General features: G+C 34.2%; 4 protein-coding genes and 1 non-coding gene across 7 annotated transcripts in view; 3 read left to right on the top strand and 2 right to left on the bottom strand.

Moving 5' to 3' along the window:
* The first annotated feature begins 70 nt into the window (after positions 1-70).
* Positions 71-3105, top strand: LOC655213 (UDP-glucose 4-epimerase). 3 transcript variants are annotated; one of them, XM_064355769.1, is made up of 6 exons: positions 71-206; positions 1361-1604; positions 1653-2127; positions 2614-2702; positions 2765-2957; positions 3007-3105. In XM_064355769.1, exons 2-6 carry the CDS (start codon positions 1362-1364, stop codon positions 3084-3086), a joined length of 1080 nt encoding a protein of 359 aa, XP_064211839.1. In that variant the 5' UTR covers positions 71-206; position 1361; the 3' UTR covers positions 3087-3105. The 3 variants fall into 3 exon arrangements, with proteins under 3 accessions (XP_064211839.1, XP_966822.1, XP_008195261.1); XM_961729.5 differs by having other exon boundaries at positions 127-337; XM_008197039.3 differs by lacking the exon at positions 71-206 and adding an exon at positions 1192-1311.
* Mettl4 (Methyltransferase like 4) lies at positions 2957-4382 on the bottom strand. Its single transcript, XM_008197040.3, has 3 exons — positions 4025-4382; positions 3279-3975; positions 2957-3231 (listed from the first exon to the last, which is right to left on the bottom strand). The coding sequence occupies exons 1-3, from the start codon at positions 4226-4228 to the stop codon at positions 3095-3097; spliced, it is 1038 nt and encodes a 345-aa protein (XP_008195262.1). The 5' UTR covers positions 4229-4382; the 3' UTR covers positions 2957-3094.
* A 667-nt stretch (positions 4383-5049) lies between these two features.
* Positions 5050-8849, top strand: LOC103313553 (sodium channel protein Nach-like). The gene is made up of 9 exons (XM_008197069.3): positions 5050-5231; positions 5276-5482; positions 5589-5888; positions 5932-6088; positions 6138-6414; positions 6464-6514; positions 8331-8457; positions 8506-8615; positions 8671-8849. The coding sequence occupies exons 1-9, from the start codon at positions 5101-5103 to the stop codon at positions 8847-8849; spliced, it is 1539 nt and encodes a 512-aa protein (XP_008195291.2). The 5' UTR covers positions 5050-5100.
* A 3-nt stretch (positions 8850-8852) lies between these two features.
* LOC103313544 (uncharacterized) lies at positions 8853-9599 on the bottom strand. Its single transcript, XR_010333476.1, has 2 exons — positions 9377-9599; positions 8853-9313 (listed from the first exon to the last, which is right to left on the bottom strand). It is a non-coding gene; the product is annotated as an uncharacterized LOC103313544 (transcript).
* A 5842-nt stretch (positions 9600-15441) lies between these two features.
* LOC654938 (lachesin) overlaps positions 15442-20365 on the top strand; it is a 62102-nt gene continuing 57178 nt past the window's right edge. The window contains exon 1 of the mRNA XM_961379.4: positions 15442-15835. Coding sequence (XP_966472.1) covers positions 15778-15835 — 58 coding nt within the window. The 5' untranslated portion in view covers positions 15442-15777. The remainder of the gene's footprint in view (positions 15836-20365) is intronic.

Genomic DNA, 20365 nt, shown 5'->3' on the forward strand with positions numbered 1-20365 from the left:
GTCAACCCCACTTCACTTTTGAAATTGAGACGCTACGTGGACTTTAGTAAAAGCCTCCATTCATCTAGACGACCTTGACAGGTCTTATAAGTTCAAGGTTTTTTGTTTGAATCCTCACCGTTGTCTGTACTGACTTTGTTTTTATGATGGATGTGCCGAAAGTTTGAAAGAAATGATGCTCCTAACTGTTGCTTTTTGTGACTAAGGTGAACGACCAATATAACTGTATACTACCTGTGTTAAGCACGTACGTAGTTTGTGTGTGATTTTGAGTGAAAACTGACGCTTTTTTGACTGGAAGGACGAAAATTTTGCTGGGTTGTGTTGGCGGCTGCAGGTTTGTATAAGAAATGAAAAAGTTTGCGCTTGTGAGTGATTTAAGTCAAGGCTCTTTCATACATATTTAATGTTTTGTTTTATTACGTGTCTATTTGTGATAGCGCTTTATGCAATGAATTACTAATAGCTGAAGAAGTTTTGCTGTTATTGAAGATTTTTTCTTAATTTTGTATAAGTTGCATGAACTGACATTCCACAAGCTTTATCAGAAATATAACAATACGAATTATTCGCCCCACATATTCAATAGATGAGGTCATAATTATTGTGCAAGTAATGAGTTAATGAATTTTCTTTGACCGATAATGAAGTCATTTATTAAATTGTTGATATCCATTCATCCACCGTTATGTGGATGAAAACTGTTCAAGAGTTAACAAATAAAAAATCTGTGTCTGCAATTTATTAATGAATTTAATAAGGATTCTGGAAGGTTTTTGAAACTTTCGTGAAATTTTTAAACTGTTCAGAATGTCTGTAAATATTTTAGCCACAAATTAAAGTGGCAATAAAAATAAATTTTTCTAAAAACGATTTTTGGCTAATAATTCCACAAATCACTACAAAAATTTTCATCTAAATTATTTCCTAATTTTATAGCACAAATTATTTTGGCTTTGGTTCAACTTGGATTTTTTCTCTTTTGTAAATTTCTCGTAAAATCTACCGATTTAATATAATTTTTTTTATTACAAAAAAAATAATGCTCTTTACCTTTGAAAAAATAGGGTATTTTTTAAGAAATTCAAAGATTTAGGGAAAAAAGCTACAACTTCGCGTTACTTTAACGAAATGGCCTTTTTCCTTGTCACTTCCACACAACCTTGAAGCACGCTTTAATGAACTTTGCAATGCTCATTAACGTTTGTATTTCGATTTCAATTCCAAACATTTGTTTTTTGCACAATTTCTCTCTAAAACCGCGTGAATCACATCAAGGATGTAGCTACAGATGCGATGATCACATCCAAGGTTCCCTCAATTTCTCAATCAATTGATCAATCCTCAAAATTTCTTCCAGGATGTCAGACGTATCGACCGTTTTTGTGACAGGGGGCGCCGGTTACATCGGCAGCCACTGCATTGTCGAGCTTTTAAACGCGGGCTACGAAGTCATCGTTGTCGACAATTTCGTCAACAGTGTCAACGATCCTGACGGCGGATCGGTCGCTTTAAAACGCGTCGAAACAATCACTGGCAAAAAAATCACCTTTTACGAATGCGACTTGCTGGACAAAAATGCCCTTGGGAACATCTTCGCAAAGGTAGGTCCTAATCATTCAAATAATATTTTTTGCACAAATTTTATTTAGCACAAAATCGACTGCGTTATCCACTTCGCTGCCATCAAATCCGTGGGCGAATCCATGGAATATCCGCTCCTCTACTACAAGAACAACCTCATCGGGATGCTCAACCTGCTCGAGATCATGGAACAATTCGACATCTACCAGCTAGTCTTTTCCAGTTCATGCACGGTTTACGGCGAACCCACTTATCTCCCCATCACCGAACAGCACTCAGTTGGCCACAATATCACGAATGTTTACGGAAAAACCAAATATTTCATCGAGGAAATGCTCCAAGACATTACACATGCCAACAGCAAATGGAACATCATAGCACTGCGATATTTCAATCCTTTGGGGGCGCATTCGTCCGGCTTGATCGGGGAAGACCCCATAAAACCGTTCGCCAACATCATGCCCTTGATATCGCAAGTGGCCATGAAACGGTTACCGGTTTTAACCATTTTCGGCGGCGATTATAACACGGACGATGGGACAGGTAATTTATGAATGAGAGTCCGGATTTTTGGTTTCAACAAAAACATCAGAAATGTTAAAATAATTTCAAAATCCTGCGAGTACGGTTGAAGATAAAAAACAATGTAATTGTTGAAGATAAACTTGTATTTTTACAGGAATTTTAATTTTCTACAACTGAGTTCCTTACAAGTTTATTCATTTTTATATCTTTGTATCTTTTAATGAGAACGAGATATTTAATAAAAAAAACTATCACAATAGATAAATCTTGTCCAAATAAATTTCTTTACTAAAATATATACATAGCGTTAGAAAAAGTATACCTGATTTTTTACCGTCGATATAATAAAAAAAATGTCTTAAAGACATCCTTGATAAAATACTTGGATTATAAACGCTCTCCGGTGATTAAAAATTCCTTGTGAAGTATTTTGAACGATTTTTTGGGACCTAAATTCCGGACTTTACTCAAAAAGTGCCGCAAAAAAATTAAACAGTGTTGAAGGAATTAGGGATTACATCCATGTCATGGACTTGGCAAGTGGACACGTGGCAGCCCTTAATTTATTGAAACGTTCACACCAAAATTATAAGGTGAGTATGCGAGGCGAAGCCGAGCTCTTATCAGTATTTTTTTTTACTTTTTGACTTTCTAGGTCTACAATTTGGGTACAGGCCAGGGCGTTTCAGTCCTACAACTTGTCCAAACGTTCGAAAAAGTCACCGGCACCGTAGTACCTTACAAAATCGTCGAAAGACGCGAAGGTGACATTTCAGTAATGTACGCAAACGCCGAACTGGCCGAAAAGGAACTGGGTTGGAAGTCAAAACACACTCTAGACGAGATGTGTAAGTGATCACTTTATTTATATTTTTTGGATTATGTGCCCACTTACAGGTGCCGATTTCTGGCGGTGGCAAACGATGAACCCGACCGGATACCGCACCCAGTCAAAAATAACAAACGGACATCATTAAATAAATTATTACTCACTTATCTCGTACAGACTTTCATGCTGTAACCGCAAAACCTCCCTCCCGTAACTCGTCCAATCCGGAAGCAAATAACGAGCGAAAACTTCCAAACAATTGGGACCCGGGGGCAAAAAATCTTGCAACAATTCTAAAACTCGCAATTAGACGAAATAGACCAAAGTTGGGCAAACTAACGACACAATGGGGGCTTGTGTGAGTGCAGCGCACTCGGAACACTTGCTACTAGTTTACCATCGGGTGGGTTCGGCAAACTGCGCGAATCAGCGGCTGCGAAAATGATTTGTTCAAAGGGTTGCTTACGTGGGGGTTGCGAGAATTGACAAATGGGAACCCCCGATTTTGTCACTTTGACCCAATACCATTTCGACACGAATTTAACACCCCATTTGGGGAAAATCTCGTCGCGCAGTGCTGTTAAATGTTGCATGGAGTTCGTGCACCAAACTGCAACTAAACCATCGGGTTTCAAGTGGTTTTCCAGGGGGAGGTTCTTTAAGTCGTGGTTAAACATCATGTCGTAGGCGTGTTCGGAGTGTTTGCGTTTCCGCCGAATGTATTTGTTCCACCATGGGGGGTCCAGAAGAATTAAATCGTATTTTTTCTCCTCTAGATATTGACCCATATCTGTGACATTTTTAGCGTAGAAAGTACAGTTAGCAGGGAATAGAAACCGGGCGTCATTGATGGTTCTGATAGTGGGGCCTTCGTTGTTACAGCCGTGTAAATCAGTAATTAGGTTTTTCCCCGAAATTTCGTAAATTTCAGTCGCTGTGTTGACAGCTTCGTCGTTCCTAACCTCACTCTCGTGCCCGGTGAAAACTTGCTTAATTTCGCCATAAAACAAGGAGTATAATTCCTCCACGCAACGTACCTTTAATTTCGAGTAAAAAATTGTCCTAGTTTTAGTCTAATTGCAATACCTCTCTTTCAAATGTGTTTTCATCGCTAGTTTCTCTGTGTTTGAATTTTCGGTTCTTGGCCGTTTTGTAGGGTGTGTATATGTTAAATAGGTTAGATTTTAGCTGATAGTTTGTGTGGGAGCAGTTAATGTTGTTGTATGCATTTTTTATTAAAGTTTCGTGTGAAATAAACCACCCGTATTTTGAATTTTTCACAATACTCATGACAGACACCACCAACGTAAACCAGTCAAGATCAAAAGTCACCAATTAATTTATTGCAAAAACACAAAAATGAAAGCAAAAAATTGAAAATTACCCAGTGAAGGGAAGCATACGTATAAATATGCCCTGTCTGAAATTACTCACAACAAAGCAGTAATAGTCTACAAGATGTTACTTCTGCAATGTTGGTTGCATACCAATATTAATTTTTGAAAGAGGGAAAAACACGATTTTAAACCGGATTTTAGGTAACACGTAATTTTTAAGGGCTTTTCCTAAACTCATAGTAAATCTGTTTTGTTAAAAATGCTCAATTCGCTAATTTTTTGTATACCAGTCTTTACTTTTTTTTTCGCTTTTCAGTTTCTTAGTGTATTGATTTTGTATTCAGAATGTCATGTTTTAATTTATTGGTGTTTGTATTAGCATTATTTTAGCCAGTATTGTTTGTATGGAATGTTAAAAAAGTTGTAAATATCTTTGCCATTTGCCAGTAGTTGAAAAAAAGTGCTATAACGGTCTTCATTATGACACTCCAAAAAAAAAACGGAGGAAATGAAGTTAAAATGTTAACTTACCATGTATAGCACAAAAGGAAAATAAAAGTTTTGTCAGTTTTACGGCTCTTATTATTAAAAAACCCTCTTTATCCCTCCTTGCGTAAAGCCCTCTTCCAGGTCGCTCTTTTATTACCGCTCAATAAAACCGTCGACGTGTTTACAATAATTCAGCTTTCCAATTAAATACGCAGCGTAAACACACAAACATAAATTTTATATGAACCCACTTCCGCTCCTAATTTCCACACCGGGAAATTGCGGAAATTTATTGGAAAAGAATGTTGGAGACCGCCGCAGAATAACAAACTGACGATGATTGATGGACGAAAAAATAGAAAAGACTTTACGTCTATCGTGTACGAGACGTTCAAAGACTTTGCCGAGAACACCAGCATCCACGGCCTCAAGTATGCCGTTCGGCGAGACATCGTCATCTACGAGAAGTGAGTACAAATGGTGTTTCTTGGACCTGGGGGAGCTCGTGAAGGGTTTTTTGGGTTTTTGTGGTTTTGACGGGACTTGGGGGAGCCGGGTACATGACGGTGCTCTTCTGGAGTCGCTACACGAGCAACCCCACCAGGACGTCCATTCTGACGGCGTATGCGCCCAACACTGCGGTGCCTTTCCCTGCGGTCACCATCTGCAACATCAACCGGATCATGGCCGACCAGGTGGAGGACTTCACCGAGAAGTTGTAAATAAAACACAAAAATAATTAAGAAAATTAATCTTTTTTTCTGAAACACTTTTATTTAAATTTTTTTAACACGTGAAATCATTTCGCAAAAATTTTTTTTGAGGACTATACGAGCTGAAGACGTGGAGACCGTCCGTCGTGCTTTTCCCCAGCTCCTCGCTTTCGTTGCAATTGACACCAAGGTGTACAACATGTCCGAGTTGTTGGTTTTGCACAATGTTTTGGTCGAGAATAATTACAACGACATTGGTGTCGTAATGAAAAAAATAACACAGCCTTGCAAGGACATGATCCTAAAATGCGAGTGGGAGTTTGAAACGGTACCTTGTGAGCAACTTTTCCAGGAAACTTTGACCACCGACGGCAATTGCTGCTCGTTTAATTACATTCGCGAATATATCGAGTGAGTTTGTAAAAATCGAGAAAAAAGTGATAATTCCCTTCAGCATGTCGCGAATTTCTGAGCAGGGGCCTTCTGTTGGCAGCTCGCGCCGCCGCCCCATCTACACCCCCTTCAACGGCTTCAACGGCGGCTTGAAGCTGCACCTGGACCCGGAAATCCAGGCGGTGCAATACTCCAGTCTCCATTCATCAGGATTAAAAGTAAGCGCTGATCGAACGTGTATTAGAGACTGTTTAATTGGGACTTCAGGTGATGGTGCACAGTCCTTGGGATTATCCTGGCTCTGGATCGATCTATAAGATCGTCTCAGCCGGCCGCCAGTCCTATTTACAAGTCTCTGCAAGTAAGATCGTTTGCAGTTCCGATTTCAGGCAGCTTTCCATTCAACAAAGACAGTGCGCTTACTCCGATGAGGTTAAGCTCAGATATTTCAAACTTTATTCGGACACGAACTGCCTGACTGAATGCGAAGAGAAGTATCTGTACGCGAAATGCGGATGCGTCCCTTTTTATTACCCTTTCTCGAGTCAGTCGGATTTTGGCAAGTGGTCACGTACTAAAGTATTTTCTTGTAGCGAAAAGGATCTGCAACCTCACGAGCATTCCCTGTCTGGACGACGCCATAGGTGGGCGTATGAATGTTTAGAAAAATAAAAAATACAAGTATCAGTTGAAGAAATACGTTCATATTGTAACTTATGGCTAGAGACCGTTTTGCCAAAAACTTTTAATTATCTCTTACACAAAAAAGCTATTAAGATGTTAGTTAACTGTTGAACCTAAATATTGTTCTAAATGGTTTGACTAAAATAATGATTTGCATTAGCAAGGGCTTCTAAATCTTCAGAAAAAAGGAAACACTAATAAATTGAAACATTCTGAAATAAATAAATGAATAATTAAATAAATAAATAAATAAATAAATAAATAAATAAATAAATAAATAAATAAATAAATAAATAATAAATTGACATTCTGAATAAAAAACTAATATAATAAAGGACTGAAAAGCTAAAAAAAATAAAAATTTGTATACAAAAAAATTAAAAACAGTAAGATTAAATTTCTGGAGTGTATAAGTGACTGAAAGAATGATAAATTAAAAAACTATAGAACGGCAAAGCAATAACATTAAGAAATTGTAAAACTGAAATTATTAGAGAGTGAAACAACAAAATGAAAAATTTAGGAAATGAATATGAAATATGAAAAATTAAGAAACTAAAATCTGAAATACCGAGAATAAACTGTGTAATTGAAACACTAAGAAACAATGAGATTGAATGACTGGAAGCTTGAGAGCATAAAAAAATAAGAAAGTTGAATAACTTGAAAAAGTTAAATGGAACACCCAGCTTCTTATTTTAACTAATAAATTTCAAATGCTCAAGTTAATAACTAAAAAGATTTTTGACCTAATTTGATACTTTTTTGAGTTTTGTGAGACAATCTTGCGAAACAATTGAAAAAAACTTGCGAAATGTTTGAGTTTGGACACGAACTAATTGCGAGAATAAATTTTCATCAAAAATAAATCGATCACAATTTATCCACGATTTTTGATCCCAAGTGTTATAGAAAACTGGAAATTTTCTTAGAAAACAGCGAAATTCCAGCCAGTGTGGCCGACATTTACAAAATAATCAAGCAACAGTTTTTTGCTCAGTTTTAATCGCCTTATGATTGGTCCGTTTTACAGTTGGGAGTGCAATCCCCTCCCCGATATCCAATGCCAAACGCTTCAATCGTCTTGCAGTTTTTTGTGCACCCGATAAACAAGTAGGAGGTGATTTTTATATTTTTATTGGTCAATTACTCATTCCTGGGACAAATAAGACGACAGTGAAACAGGTTATAGGGCTGGTCTTCCTCACAGAACGAGATTTCGTCTCAGATGCGACCAAAATGGTCGATTCAGCTTAGTTTATTAAAATAATTTGTTTTTTTTTACGTAAACACACTTTTTTTAAATTTGAATCATTGACACAAGTAATTAAAATCTACACTGTCGGTCTGGGAAAATTATAATAATGAAAATAATAAAATTTTTAAAATCAAAATTAATGCAATTAGCGATATTCAATAAATTAAAAAAAAGTTTTGGCATTTCGTCAAGGGAAGATCAAATGCTATTATATGCAAAAACGTTTGTTGCCAAGCTCAAGTGGGTAAATTTATTATTTATATATTTTTTTAACTGAAATTATAAAAAAACCGCTTCAGTAGTATTTACTGCAAATTGTGGATAGAACCAGTTGATAATTTCGCCCAAATTACTTGTTAGGGCTCGTATTAAAAAACTTCCACTCCAAAAAAACAAAGTATTGTTCTAATCTCCAGCTTATAACTTAATAAATTATCCGATAACAGCTAATCCTTTTAACGCGTTCGTGCCGGAAATCGGTCATAATCCACAGTAGATAAATTTAATTCTAACTTTAGGCACAACTCTGGTCAACATAACGAAAGCTTGCGACTGTCCATCGCAATGTGAAGACATATTCTACAACGTCCTCTCATCCACTGCTGCACTAGGTCGTGAAGAAGCGGCCCCAACTTCTGACTTTTTGTCCGTATAAGCCCTTCAAATTTTAACTTTCTTTAACTGTAGTTACAGTGAGGACCAAAACGTAACCGGCAACAGCATCGCCCTCTATGTCTACTTCCAAGGCTTAAAACAAACAATTTTGTACAAAGACATCATCACTTCGACCATTTATTTGCTATGTGGGTCCTCAAAACTTTATAAAATACCCAAAAAAAAAAAAATACAATGTTTTAGCCTCGTTCGGCGGCGTCTACAGCCTGTTTCTGGGCTGTAGCTTCATCAGCGTGGTGGAGATCGTCTACTACTCCACCTTCAGACTGCTGGTTAACATGAAATTGATTGGGAGAATTGACAAAGCGGATGCGAGGCCACGCAAAGACGAGGCGAAACAACCAGTCGAGTTCCTAAATTAAAAATCACTTTTGCACGTTGTTTTTACTTTTATCAGGCACCAGATACAATAAATCACTTCACTGAGAATAAGTTTGTTGTTGCGCAAATTCCGGCGGGATCAGCACGTCGGGGTTTTTTGCCTCGAATTCACAGCAGTTTGCTTCTTGCGGATAATCACACACTTTTCGGGCGTTGTTGAAAATAAGGTGGTCAGAACAGTTCATAAGGTGGCAAAAAATGCCATTACAATTAAAGAATGTGCTACAGTTGTGTGGATTGGGCTTGAGATCTTCAAAGATTGTGGTGGGTTCCAGTTTTGCGCAAAATAGCAGTTTTGGGTCGAAGTTATAGCCGTCGGGACACCACATCAGTTCGGAATTTTTGAAAAAAGTTTGAGGGTTTGCCCGGTTGGGCGTTTGCACGGGGAAGAGGTCTTCAGTCGATTGGGAAGTGATTACAAACCCGAGCGAAATTTCCACACAGACTGGAAGTGTTTTTTGCGATTTTATCTGTAGTTGGGAATTAAATTTAAATTGAGTGTACTTACGGAAGAGCGAAATTGGACGGAAATGCGATATGGAATACATCGTTTGCTAAGCTAGAACAAAGGATGGGCTGGGACTGATAACACGGACATCGGCTGCGAATTGTATCATGTAAAATACGATGAGATAAAGCAAAGTTCGCAATGATCTCACGTGGAGATAGATTTGTCAAAATAAAGAATTTGGGGAAAAGGCAGACGAGTTTATTTTATTTCGCCCAATCGTTTAGCTGAGCTGATTCATCAAATCTGACAGTTGGGTTCTTTCGGAATATTCTGTTTCTTATTTATTGCATTTTCCTTTGTTCTCGGTGAATGCGAATGTTTTAAGCGAAATAATGTCTTGAATGGAAATGAATTGATAAGAGTTGCTAAAAATGTATTTTTTGTAGTATTGAGTAAGGCAGATTTTATCATGGAATTGTGTTTGGAAATCGGATAAAAATCTTATCAGTGGGATCGCTTCTCTATCAAACTATCCGCCCCAGATTTCATCAGACGGTTTGTTTGTTTCGATAGCTTCAGGCCTCCATCAACTAATCTTATAACTCGAGCCGAAATTATTGACATTCGTCAAGTTTCAGGCCAAACTCGAAATAAAAACTCGCTTGAAAGCATATTAAATACAGTGGAAACTTTTGACACAAAAAAATTGTATAATTTTTGAGATACAGAATACATACTTGTTTCATCTGACAATTATAAAACGAAAAAACTAAAGAAAATCTATTAAATTAAAATTTTTAAACGCTATAATAAACATAAATTTGCAATATATTACAGGTTTAATAAAAAGACAAAAATTTGCTAACAGTATCTTGTATTACTCCTCTCTAAAAAATAGTTTTCTTTTCTGAGTTCATTGTTAAGTTATTTGGCTTCAAATATTTTTTAGTCCAAGAAGGACGTAATTTTACGGTTCACGTTTACATTTTAAGTTTACAATTTAGCGCCTTTATGTACTTACTTTTGGCTGCATTTTCTGCATTTTGTTATGTCTGCTAGGTTTCTGTTTACATTTGTGTTTATTGCATGTTTTACTTTTTGTACGTCTACAAATGTTAACACATTTTTTTAATTAAACTAACAGTACAAACTACAAACGCTTTAGTTAGCTCAAAACGCAAATATTTTGAACAAATCAGTTTAAAAACCGTCAAATTAAGACAAAAAAACACAAAACTGCAAATTAAGCCAAAAAAAAACTTTTTTCCAGTATTTTGGCACCTTTTTTAAATTGATACTTTAACTTTTTACCCAATTGAAGTCAAAAAGATAATGTTCATACTTTGAGAAATTCTGAAAAAAAGTAAGTCAAAAAACCTCAACCACAAAATGACATTGTATTAGCATTGTATGTGATTTTGAGCACGTTTTTTATTCAAAAACTAGAAATTTTTGCCGAATTTTATCGTAAATCTTCCACAAATATACCAAATTTGTGTATTTTTTTCCAAAAATATTAAGAAAAAATGTAAACTGGCGTCTAGAATCTAGAATCTAGAAAAAAAAATTTGTTTAATAAAAATTTATCAAATAGCTGCAAAAAAATTAAATTTTGACATGACTTTGTTTAAGTTTTTTTTTTTGGTCGTAATTTTGGTAAAACATTAACTGCCGTCTAAAGATTTTCATTTTTGTACGGAAATAGTTTTGAAAGTACAAAAAATTAAGTCTTGAAACTAATGCTTTAAGCATTTCTTTGGAAAACCGCAAAAAATTAATATCTTTAATACTTATCACGAAATTTCCTCCATGTTTCTGCAGAAGTTGCTTATTTTGTCTATTTAAGCTTTTTTCAACAATTTTGGTTTCATTTAATCTTTTTCAACTTTTTGCTGGAATTTCGATAAAAGATGAAATTATGAAATTACAAAATAATTAAAAAAAAAAAATAAAATCGCAAATATTAATCGACGGATTTACATTAAACTCACTCTCATATTTTTTTAGAAGTTACTTGTTTTGTCAACATTTTTATCATTATTTAAGCATTTTCAGCTTTTCGTCGGAATTTTGGTAAAAGTTGAAAACATGAATTGTCGCTTAAGTGCTTCTATAAAAATAATTCTTGATGCAAAAAATTGTATTTCTCAAAATTACTGATTAGAGCTTTCTTAGTTACTTTAAAACAGTCTCCATATTTTTGCAAACGTTACCTATGTTGTTGTATTTTTAATTTTTTTATTTTTCATTAAAAATTGGAAAAATTTTATTAACGAATTTATTTGAAAATCTTTCACATATTTGGCTTTCTGTCAGAGTTTTTTTATTCAAAAACTAGAAATTTTTGCCGAATTTTATCGTAAATCTTTTACAAATTTACCAAATTTGTGTATTTTTTGCCAAAAATATTGAGAAAAAATGCAAACTGGTGTCAATTTTTTTTAAATAATATCTGTTTCAAAACTATGCAAACGCCAATCCCATTTTCTCTCAAAATTAGTTGTTATTATTTTTGCACCTAAAAAAATTAATAACTAATGTAATTTATAGTTTCAAGTATTAAAAAAAATATTCACACCTCCCGGTATTGCATAAAAATTTAGCTAAAATCCATCTTTTCTGATAGATTTTGATGTGGTCTTTATATGTAATAAGACGTTTTCTTTTGAAAACTAATAAAATAGTGGCTGTGTCTACATTCTCGGCACCGGTATCCACTCCAATCCCGGCAGCGTCATGACCATTGAAAGTGACGTAAATCTGTTCGACTTGGAGACTTTCCCCTGTACAACACGTCGCCTAATTAGTTTAGAACCAGCGCCTAAAAAAATCTATCTGTGGAGGCATAACCGTTAACTTCCCCAAAGTCCCACCGGGAGCTGCATTTAATATGGTTTGCTTCAGTTCGGAACTCCACAGGGATCGTTAGGCTCTCTTGAAACACCTGGAATTTTCCCGTTATGATTGACATAAGGTAACATCCTGAGCCCTCCTGAGGCCTTCCGTGAAACTTTGCAAGTTGTCGATCGATCGATCGCATTTTCTTAATTTTCCAGTGCTAATAGAGCGACAAACGCAGTCAGGGTTCATTATTTACGTAACAAATCACGTTTAATTTAATAACTGCGGAATTCCTATTTAGTATGCAGGCGATAAATCTTGTAACTTGTGACATCTAGCTGACGCAGGAGACGGTGGAGTAGTTGAGCCTCCACATCATTACTCATCACACTCGCCCGTTATTACCCGAAAAAATCGACAAACCGAAAGGAACGAACGCTTCGACAGGGACTTCCCCCAAGTGTAGCAGCGAACAGCTGTCGTCACATGCGGTTTAACTAGAGCTTGATTATGAATTACTTGGCGCAGTCGGTAGGAAAAACTTGAACAAAACAACGGAAAGCAAGAGTTCATCCTCTTATCTCGCCCGAACTTCGTTAAAACTTCCGTTAGATTATGGTGATTGAAACGCGCGATATTAATCACAATTATTCATAAATTACCAACAAGCCTTCGAACCGCGCTGGAATCTGTTTACTTTCCGCGCAATAAAAACTCTTATCTCGGCAAATAAAAGGAGAAGATAAAGTTTGCGGAGCTGCCAACACCTGTGCCCTTTTATCGACTTGTTCGGTTTCGCATCGGATGACAAATGCCAAATTTGCAAACAAGTTTTATTCGAGTGATTAATTAATCGTAAAAATAATATTTCATGTTGGGTAATCAGATTCAAGTATCGGAATTATATTTAGGGACGGGTAATTTAATTAAAGCCCGGGAGACCACCAACACGAGCCCGAAGCCATAGCCTTGTAATAATATCATCGATAAAAGTTATTATGGCCGTATCAAATTTTTGAGGATAATGGTGTGCAAATGGCTCGGTAATTGAGTCAACTTGATACACATCAAACAGGGCCAGTTGTTCGGAAGACGCCCAAAAATTTCAGCTGGTTTGGGATAAAGTAACACACAATTTCATCAAAGGCCAATTAAATTGGGAGTTTCATATTTGGCTGCAGAATACTTGGAATAATTCAAACATGTAGCCGCTCTCTATAAATTACCTTCTAATAGAACTTGTAATAAACTGAAACTACGAACTTTATTACAAGTACTACACCCTCATCACGTTCTTATTGGCCTATTTGCTCGCATATATAGCGCATCTCGCGAATAAACACCTCATTTTGATGCATTTTAAACCCGAACCAAACCCGGCCATAAACACGAAATACATCTTAATTAGGTGTGTTTTATTTTTGACGAAGGTGCGGGTTAATCAAGCTCTACTCCGGTTAAAAATTAGTAGCAATTCCGGTGCTACCGGAGCTCGCAATTCCGGCGATGAAATGACCGATTATTCATGAAATTTCATTCGAACCTACGTCTTGCATAAAATTAAAAACGGGAAACGGCCGGAGCTCGAATCAATTTCCGGAGCAAATGTGCCGACATTTCGACGAATCGCGCAAATAATATCCGAAAAATCTTTATCTAAAAGTAAAAAAAATTATTCAAGTAACTATGATGGAATAAATCATAACAAAAAAATTTGGACCAACATGAGAAATCGGAGAAATGCAATTCTAAAGATTGAAATAGAAGAGGAAGTAGAAGGAAATCATGACACTATCACTAGATAGAAAAAGATGTGAGAAAAAATCTAGAAAAAAAATTTGTTTAATAAAAATTTATCAAATAGCTGCAAAAAAATTAATTTTGACATAACTTTGTTTAAGTTTTTTTTTCCAACTTTTGGTCGTAGTTTTGGTAAAAGTTAAAAATATTAATTGCCGTCTAAGGGCTTTCTATTTTTGTATGAAAATCATTTTGAAAGTACAAAAAAATAAATCTTGAAACTAATGCTTTAAGCATTTCTTTGGAAAATCGCAAAAAATTAATCTCTTTAACAAACTTATCACAAAATTTCCTCCATAATTCTGCAAAAGTTGCTTATTTTGTCTATTTAAGCTTTTTTCAACATTTTTGGTTTTGTTCAACTTTTTTCCCGAATTTGGATAAAAGATGAAAATATGAAATTACAAAATAATAAAAAAAATAAAATCGCAAATATTAACCGACGGATTTACATTAAAATTACTCTCAAATTTTTTTGGATGTTACTTTTTTTGTCAGAATTTTTATCATTATTAAGTTTTTTTTCGTCGGAATTTTGGTGAAAGTTGAAAACATGAATTGTCGCTTAAGGGCTTTTATAAAAGTAATTCTAGGAGCAAAAAATTGTATTTCTTCAAATTACTGATTCGAGCTTTTTTAGAAAACTGCAAAAATTAATTACATCAACAGAAGTTACTTTAAAACAGTCTCCATATTTTTGCAGACGTCACTTATGTTGTTGTATTTTTTTATTTTCTTTTAAAAATTGGGAAAATTTTATTAACGAATTCATTTGAAAATCTTTCACATATTTTGCTTTCTGTCAGAGTTTTACTAACAATTGAAAATATGAATTGCCATTTTTACGAAACAATTCTAACAGCAAAAAACATAATTCTTTAAATTCTTCTTAAGAAAAAAATTACATAATCGGATTTACCATAAAATTTTCACAAAATTTTTAAAATAATTGTTTATTTTCTTATTCAAGCTTTTTTCAATTTATTCAAATTTATTTATTTTTTTATTATGAGAGCAAAAAAAATGTATAAATTTTCAAATTACTGATTCAAGCCTTTCTTTACAAAACTGCAAAAAATTCTGACATCAACAGATTTACCTATTTATTTGCAAAATTTTGTCTATTTTCAACTATATTTAAAGTTCTTGAATTTATAAAAATGTACAAGACGAAAATAAAGCTATGACGTCTTAACTTTGAAAAAAGTAGAACGAGAACCTGCAGATGGTTCTGCCAACGTTGGGAGAACAGTTTCTGCCTCTAAATCCACCGCCGAAGGCAAGAATTTCTCTGTGAAACCCCCAAATACTTGAACTATTTACTCATAACTTGTGCTTCAAATCAATATTGAAAAACTTGTGGGTTTTTCGTCGGTATTGAATAATTTTTGTTGAATTCAAAGTCGGTAAGGCCCGTGTTGGCGCAGGTCCGGGCGGCGTCGCGGCGCAAACCGCCGTCCCGGGCTCTAGTTTAGCGTCGAGACGCGCGCCGTATACACATCCCAAACCCAACACACCGATAATTACGCGTCGGTTTAACCGGATCTAGAGATGTATGCGCCAACCGGCTAAAACCGCACTGTGGTCACTTTCCGCGAGTTCCGGGTAATCCCCGAGTGTCTCGACTTGTGCACACAAATTATCACTCCGGTGACATTGGAGAAGTTGGTGTATACCTATTATAAATTCGTGCCATTTGCAATTCAAATTTCGGAACTTTCGGGCCGGAGATTGTTGTTATTAAAAATTCAAATCGCAGATGGCTTGGGTCACCCGTGTTGCGATGACAGTGAAGTGAGTTGCAAAAAGGCGGAAACATGGTCCAGGAGGGATTTTTGATTAAAATCGCCATCGTTTCGATGTTCATATCAACAGGTAATTTTTTAATTTTGAAATTTATTTTTTTTCAAATGCCGATCTCGGGCGGCTGCGTTATCCCGCCCTGTCATATTTCCTCGGCATTCTTGATCCATTTAAAGTAGTTTTTTATTTAAATTCGGGAGCTGACATATGACGTTGGTTTTATTGAAAAATTCATCCATTTCGTCCGTAAAACAGCGAGCTTTTACGTCAGGTTTGATCGATTATGGCAATTTTTTTCGATGTGGGGGATGGGGTTCGGAGACACCGGTGAAAAGGAGAAGAGATGTTTGAAATTTGCACTTCGTTATTTTCGATTGATGGCTTGGGGAGAGATTTTTTAGGGCTGCTCTAGATGGAGCTGATGTTTATTTTGTGCATGTTCTGGGGTAACGATGGGGCTATGAAGACGTTATTACGCTCTGGTCGTGTATACACACGCAAAGTACGCTTAAAACTGGATAATAAGACTAGATCTCCACAAAATTACAAATTGAATTACCTCAGCTGCGCATTCAGGGGATTTTAAAGTTTATTCAGTGCATAGTTTTATCACAACTTAGCACAACAGTCACAACAATTTTAGGAATATGAATGAATTTTGTCACGACACAACAGAATTAATTTTTTTCCAGAAATTGAATTTCAAATTTTTGATAAAATGAGTCGCATTTCAAGTGTTGCATAAATGATATCTCGCAAATTAATTCAATAATCGTATAATGGCTTGAATACTTTATAACTAGTAATTGAACGAATGAATACTTGAAACTAAACTGCAATTAAATATCTGTCAATATTTAACAACTGAAGTTATTTCAAATGCAAGTTTGAAATGGTTTAATTTGCAAGTGGAGTTGAATCAAGTTTGAATAGTTTGAGATATGAATTTAAACTAGATTTTTGTGCAAATAGCGAGTCATCAAAAATGAAAAAAGTTATGTTGCGGTCATGTAACCTCAGTTACTTAACCTCAGTTTTATATCGGTTATCTAACCATGGTTAAGTCTGACGTATATAGCAAATGTTATCTGACGGTTATGTTTGTGATGCAGTTTATTTTGGTGATCTAAGCATGATTATGTCTCGGTTTTTTATAACAAAACAATATGGACATTTTAGTTGTACTCGTATGGTTAAAAATTCTCTAGTTTTTTTTTGCAAATGTAATTTATACTTAACTGAAAACTAAGAAAACTTTTCTAAACGTATTTAGGGCAAATAATTCAAAGAATATTTTTTTTACTTGTCGACTCTTTAACCATATAACGTTAAGCTGGATTAAGAAAACTTGTTCAAAAATAAGACGATAGGTTAAAATTTTACAACTAATTTTAGAACTACTTCACCATATAGATGATTAAAAAATTGATAAGTGTAGTTGAAATGAATTAATACAAACAGAATTCAAAAAAATTTCGCCGATTTAAATAAAAATCATTTTATAAAAAAGTGTTAATTTATACAAAATGTAGCTGATTTTTTGATAGAGTTAGTTAATACTTTAATTATTGACTTTTCTCTGTTGACTGAGGTTCACATATTTAGGTCTAACTTTGGTTTTTTCGACATGTTTCATAATTTAACCAACCTTATTTTTTAACGAAAATAAATGTTCAATTTGTGCAGAAATGTGTTATTAAGTTATTACGCAGTTTTTTTAAAGAATTGATTATATTTTGTTGAGTATGTAACAGAAATATCAATATCAAAAGTCTTTCTTATATTTCAACTGATGCGGAAAGTTGCAGAAAACGTTCGAAATATATTTTTCTACCTAATTTTGCTCGATCTAAAATTTTTAAATGTTTCTATTTCTATTTCTATTTCTAGCCAGATATTATCATTTTGTTAGAAATCATTTTTCTTATTTCAAAGATTCTTTGTCAATTCAGAAAATAACAAAACATGCTCTAATTTTCTCTTTTTCTGTAATTATAATACGTTGTTTCTTCGACTTACCTTATTTTTTAATTGTTTCCCATAATAAAAAATTGCTCAATTTATGCAAAACTACGAGATTATATCTTGACTCGTTCAATCTGTTAATTTTTTTTTAATTTTGGAAAATTTTATAGAATTATTATTTAGTTTTTAAATTTTTTATTTGTATGAAATTTTACGAATTATGAGTGTTTTTATATAACTGCAATATAACCAAGGTGTTTTTGCGTAACCGGGCAATTATACAGACTGTTTATAAAAGAGTGTAGGATCTCAGGTGGTTCTGGACTTTGAAACTATTAATACCTACTACGATCCCACATTTATTTATAGGCACTCTGTAGAACAGTTATCTTAAAAAAGGCTCACTTCAAAGGTTATATCCCGGTTATGAGAGTGCTACTGGGCTTAGTTACGTCAATTGTGGTAACACCGTATTAAAAGACTGGCACTGGATGTGGAAAACACATTTGTCACTATATTGTCAATGTTTTCCGACAACAATAATGCAATAAATGGGATGATTGATTCGATAATGCGTCTGATTATTGAATGCTCGAACATTAACCATTAAAATTTTTCCATAAATCATTTAATCGGTTTAGTGTGTTCTCATTCTCAGCCTTCTTGTTTCTAATGACTAATATTCTGTCATAAACTTTCCACCATAACTTATCTGACGTGTTTAAAACACTGAAAGCCAAAAAAGCAACGTGAAGATTTATGAACTTTCAAAACGTTTACCGGCTTGTCGCGACACGGGTCGTTTTAATTTCGTTTTAATCAGGACATGAACAGTTCTTTGTTCGCAAAACATTAACTCGGAGTGAAGCTCATTTCTTCCGTGTCTTGTCCCGACAATTATTGACCCGTTAATTTCTGGAAAAAAGTCAATGGGCCACACTGACCCGCTTAATGTATTCGGACAAGAGTCAAACGAGGCACTTGAGACTGCCACTAGCCAATTAAAGCGCACCAGACGCGTATTTCTTTTTGGGTGATGTGATTAGGAGCAAATTCGTTTTTGCAATTACCATATTCATAAGATGTGAATAACGCAGCCAAGGCTTGGTGCTGATGGAATTCCGATATCCACACGTTACTTGCACGTAATGAATGTGGGTGGTTCTGTGATCGATTTTAATCAGGAGATGGACAACCGCGAAGAAATGCATGCGCTTAGATATACAAACTTGACTTAATTTGGGAACTTGTGCGAGCGGAATTATCAAATTTCATAAACGTTAAAGGAAGCCTCTGACGCTGGGGGTATGCGAAAGACATTTGCATTAGATTAAATTTAATTGTTAACGTTTCAAGATCAGATGTGGGGAAGACAACGCAATTATTGCTACTTTTGCTGCAAGGAGAGATAAGGGACCGTGGCCGGGGGCGGCTCACAAAACATTAGTAAAATAATTATAATAATAACAATAAGAAGCCTTTATTAATGGTTATCTTCGCTCAAAATAAAAAAAAACAAATAAACTATAAAATATATATCCACAAATAAATGCAAATAACAAGAATAGATAGAAAAAATAAAATTTAAAAAAATATGTAAGACATGTATATATTTTTAACAGTATTGACAAGAATAAAAAAATAATAAAACAAAACAAAATAGAAAAACTGTAAAAGAACAATTACTAAAGAAATAATATTTTTATATTTATATTTATACTTATATTTATATTTGTATTTATATTCATATTTATATTTATATTTATATTTATATCTATATTTATATTTATATTTATATTTATATTTATATTTATATTTATATTTATATTTATATTTATATTTATATTTATATTTATATTTATATTTATATTTATATTTATATTAAAAAATTGAAATTTTGAATGTCGAAAAATAAAAAATTATGAAAAAGTAGGGAGTAAAGTAGGTAATAATTCGTCTAAAGATTTTAAGGATTATTTATATCCAACTCTATAACTCGCTTATGGTTGGTCCTACAAGAAAAATGCAAATAACTATTTTGTAGGAAATTTTATCAGCTTTAATTTTGGAAAAAGATAAAAATTGATAGGAGTAACTGTTTTCGAGATATAAGCAAAAAACCAAAATGAAAACTGTAACTATTACTGAACAAAAATGTAATTCAGTTTTCAATGTTTGAGACGAAGACGAAAATGCAGCATCTAAAAACGACTCTGAAGACTTTAGTGACTTTTATGTCTCTTTCTTTTTTTTTCTAATAAAGTGTTGGACCTAATAAATTTAGTGTATTTTAAATCACAAGACATTTTCTGTTAAAGCACATTTTTTTTTAATTATTATTTTCAAACTTATATCTCGCTTATGGTTAGTCCTACATGAAAAATGCAAATAACTATTTTGTAGAAAATTTTATCAGCTTTAATTTTGGTAAAAAGATAAAAATTGATAGGAGTAACTGTTTTCGAGATATAAGCAAAAAACCAAAAAACTGTAACCTTAATTAAGCGCTTGCATATAAGCAAATTTAGTACTATTAGTATTATTATTATTAATGTTATTGTTATTAATATGACGACTAAAGACAACTCCGAAGACTTTAGTGACTTTTATGTCTTCTCTTTTTTCTTCTACTAAAGT

This window comes from Tribolium castaneum, chromosome 3 (genome assembly GCF_031307605.1).
Source record: "Tribolium castaneum strain GA2 chromosome 3, icTriCast1.1, whole genome shotgun sequence".
Taxonomy (NCBI): domain Eukaryota; kingdom Metazoa; phylum Arthropoda; class Insecta; order Coleoptera; family Tenebrionidae; genus Tribolium; species Tribolium castaneum.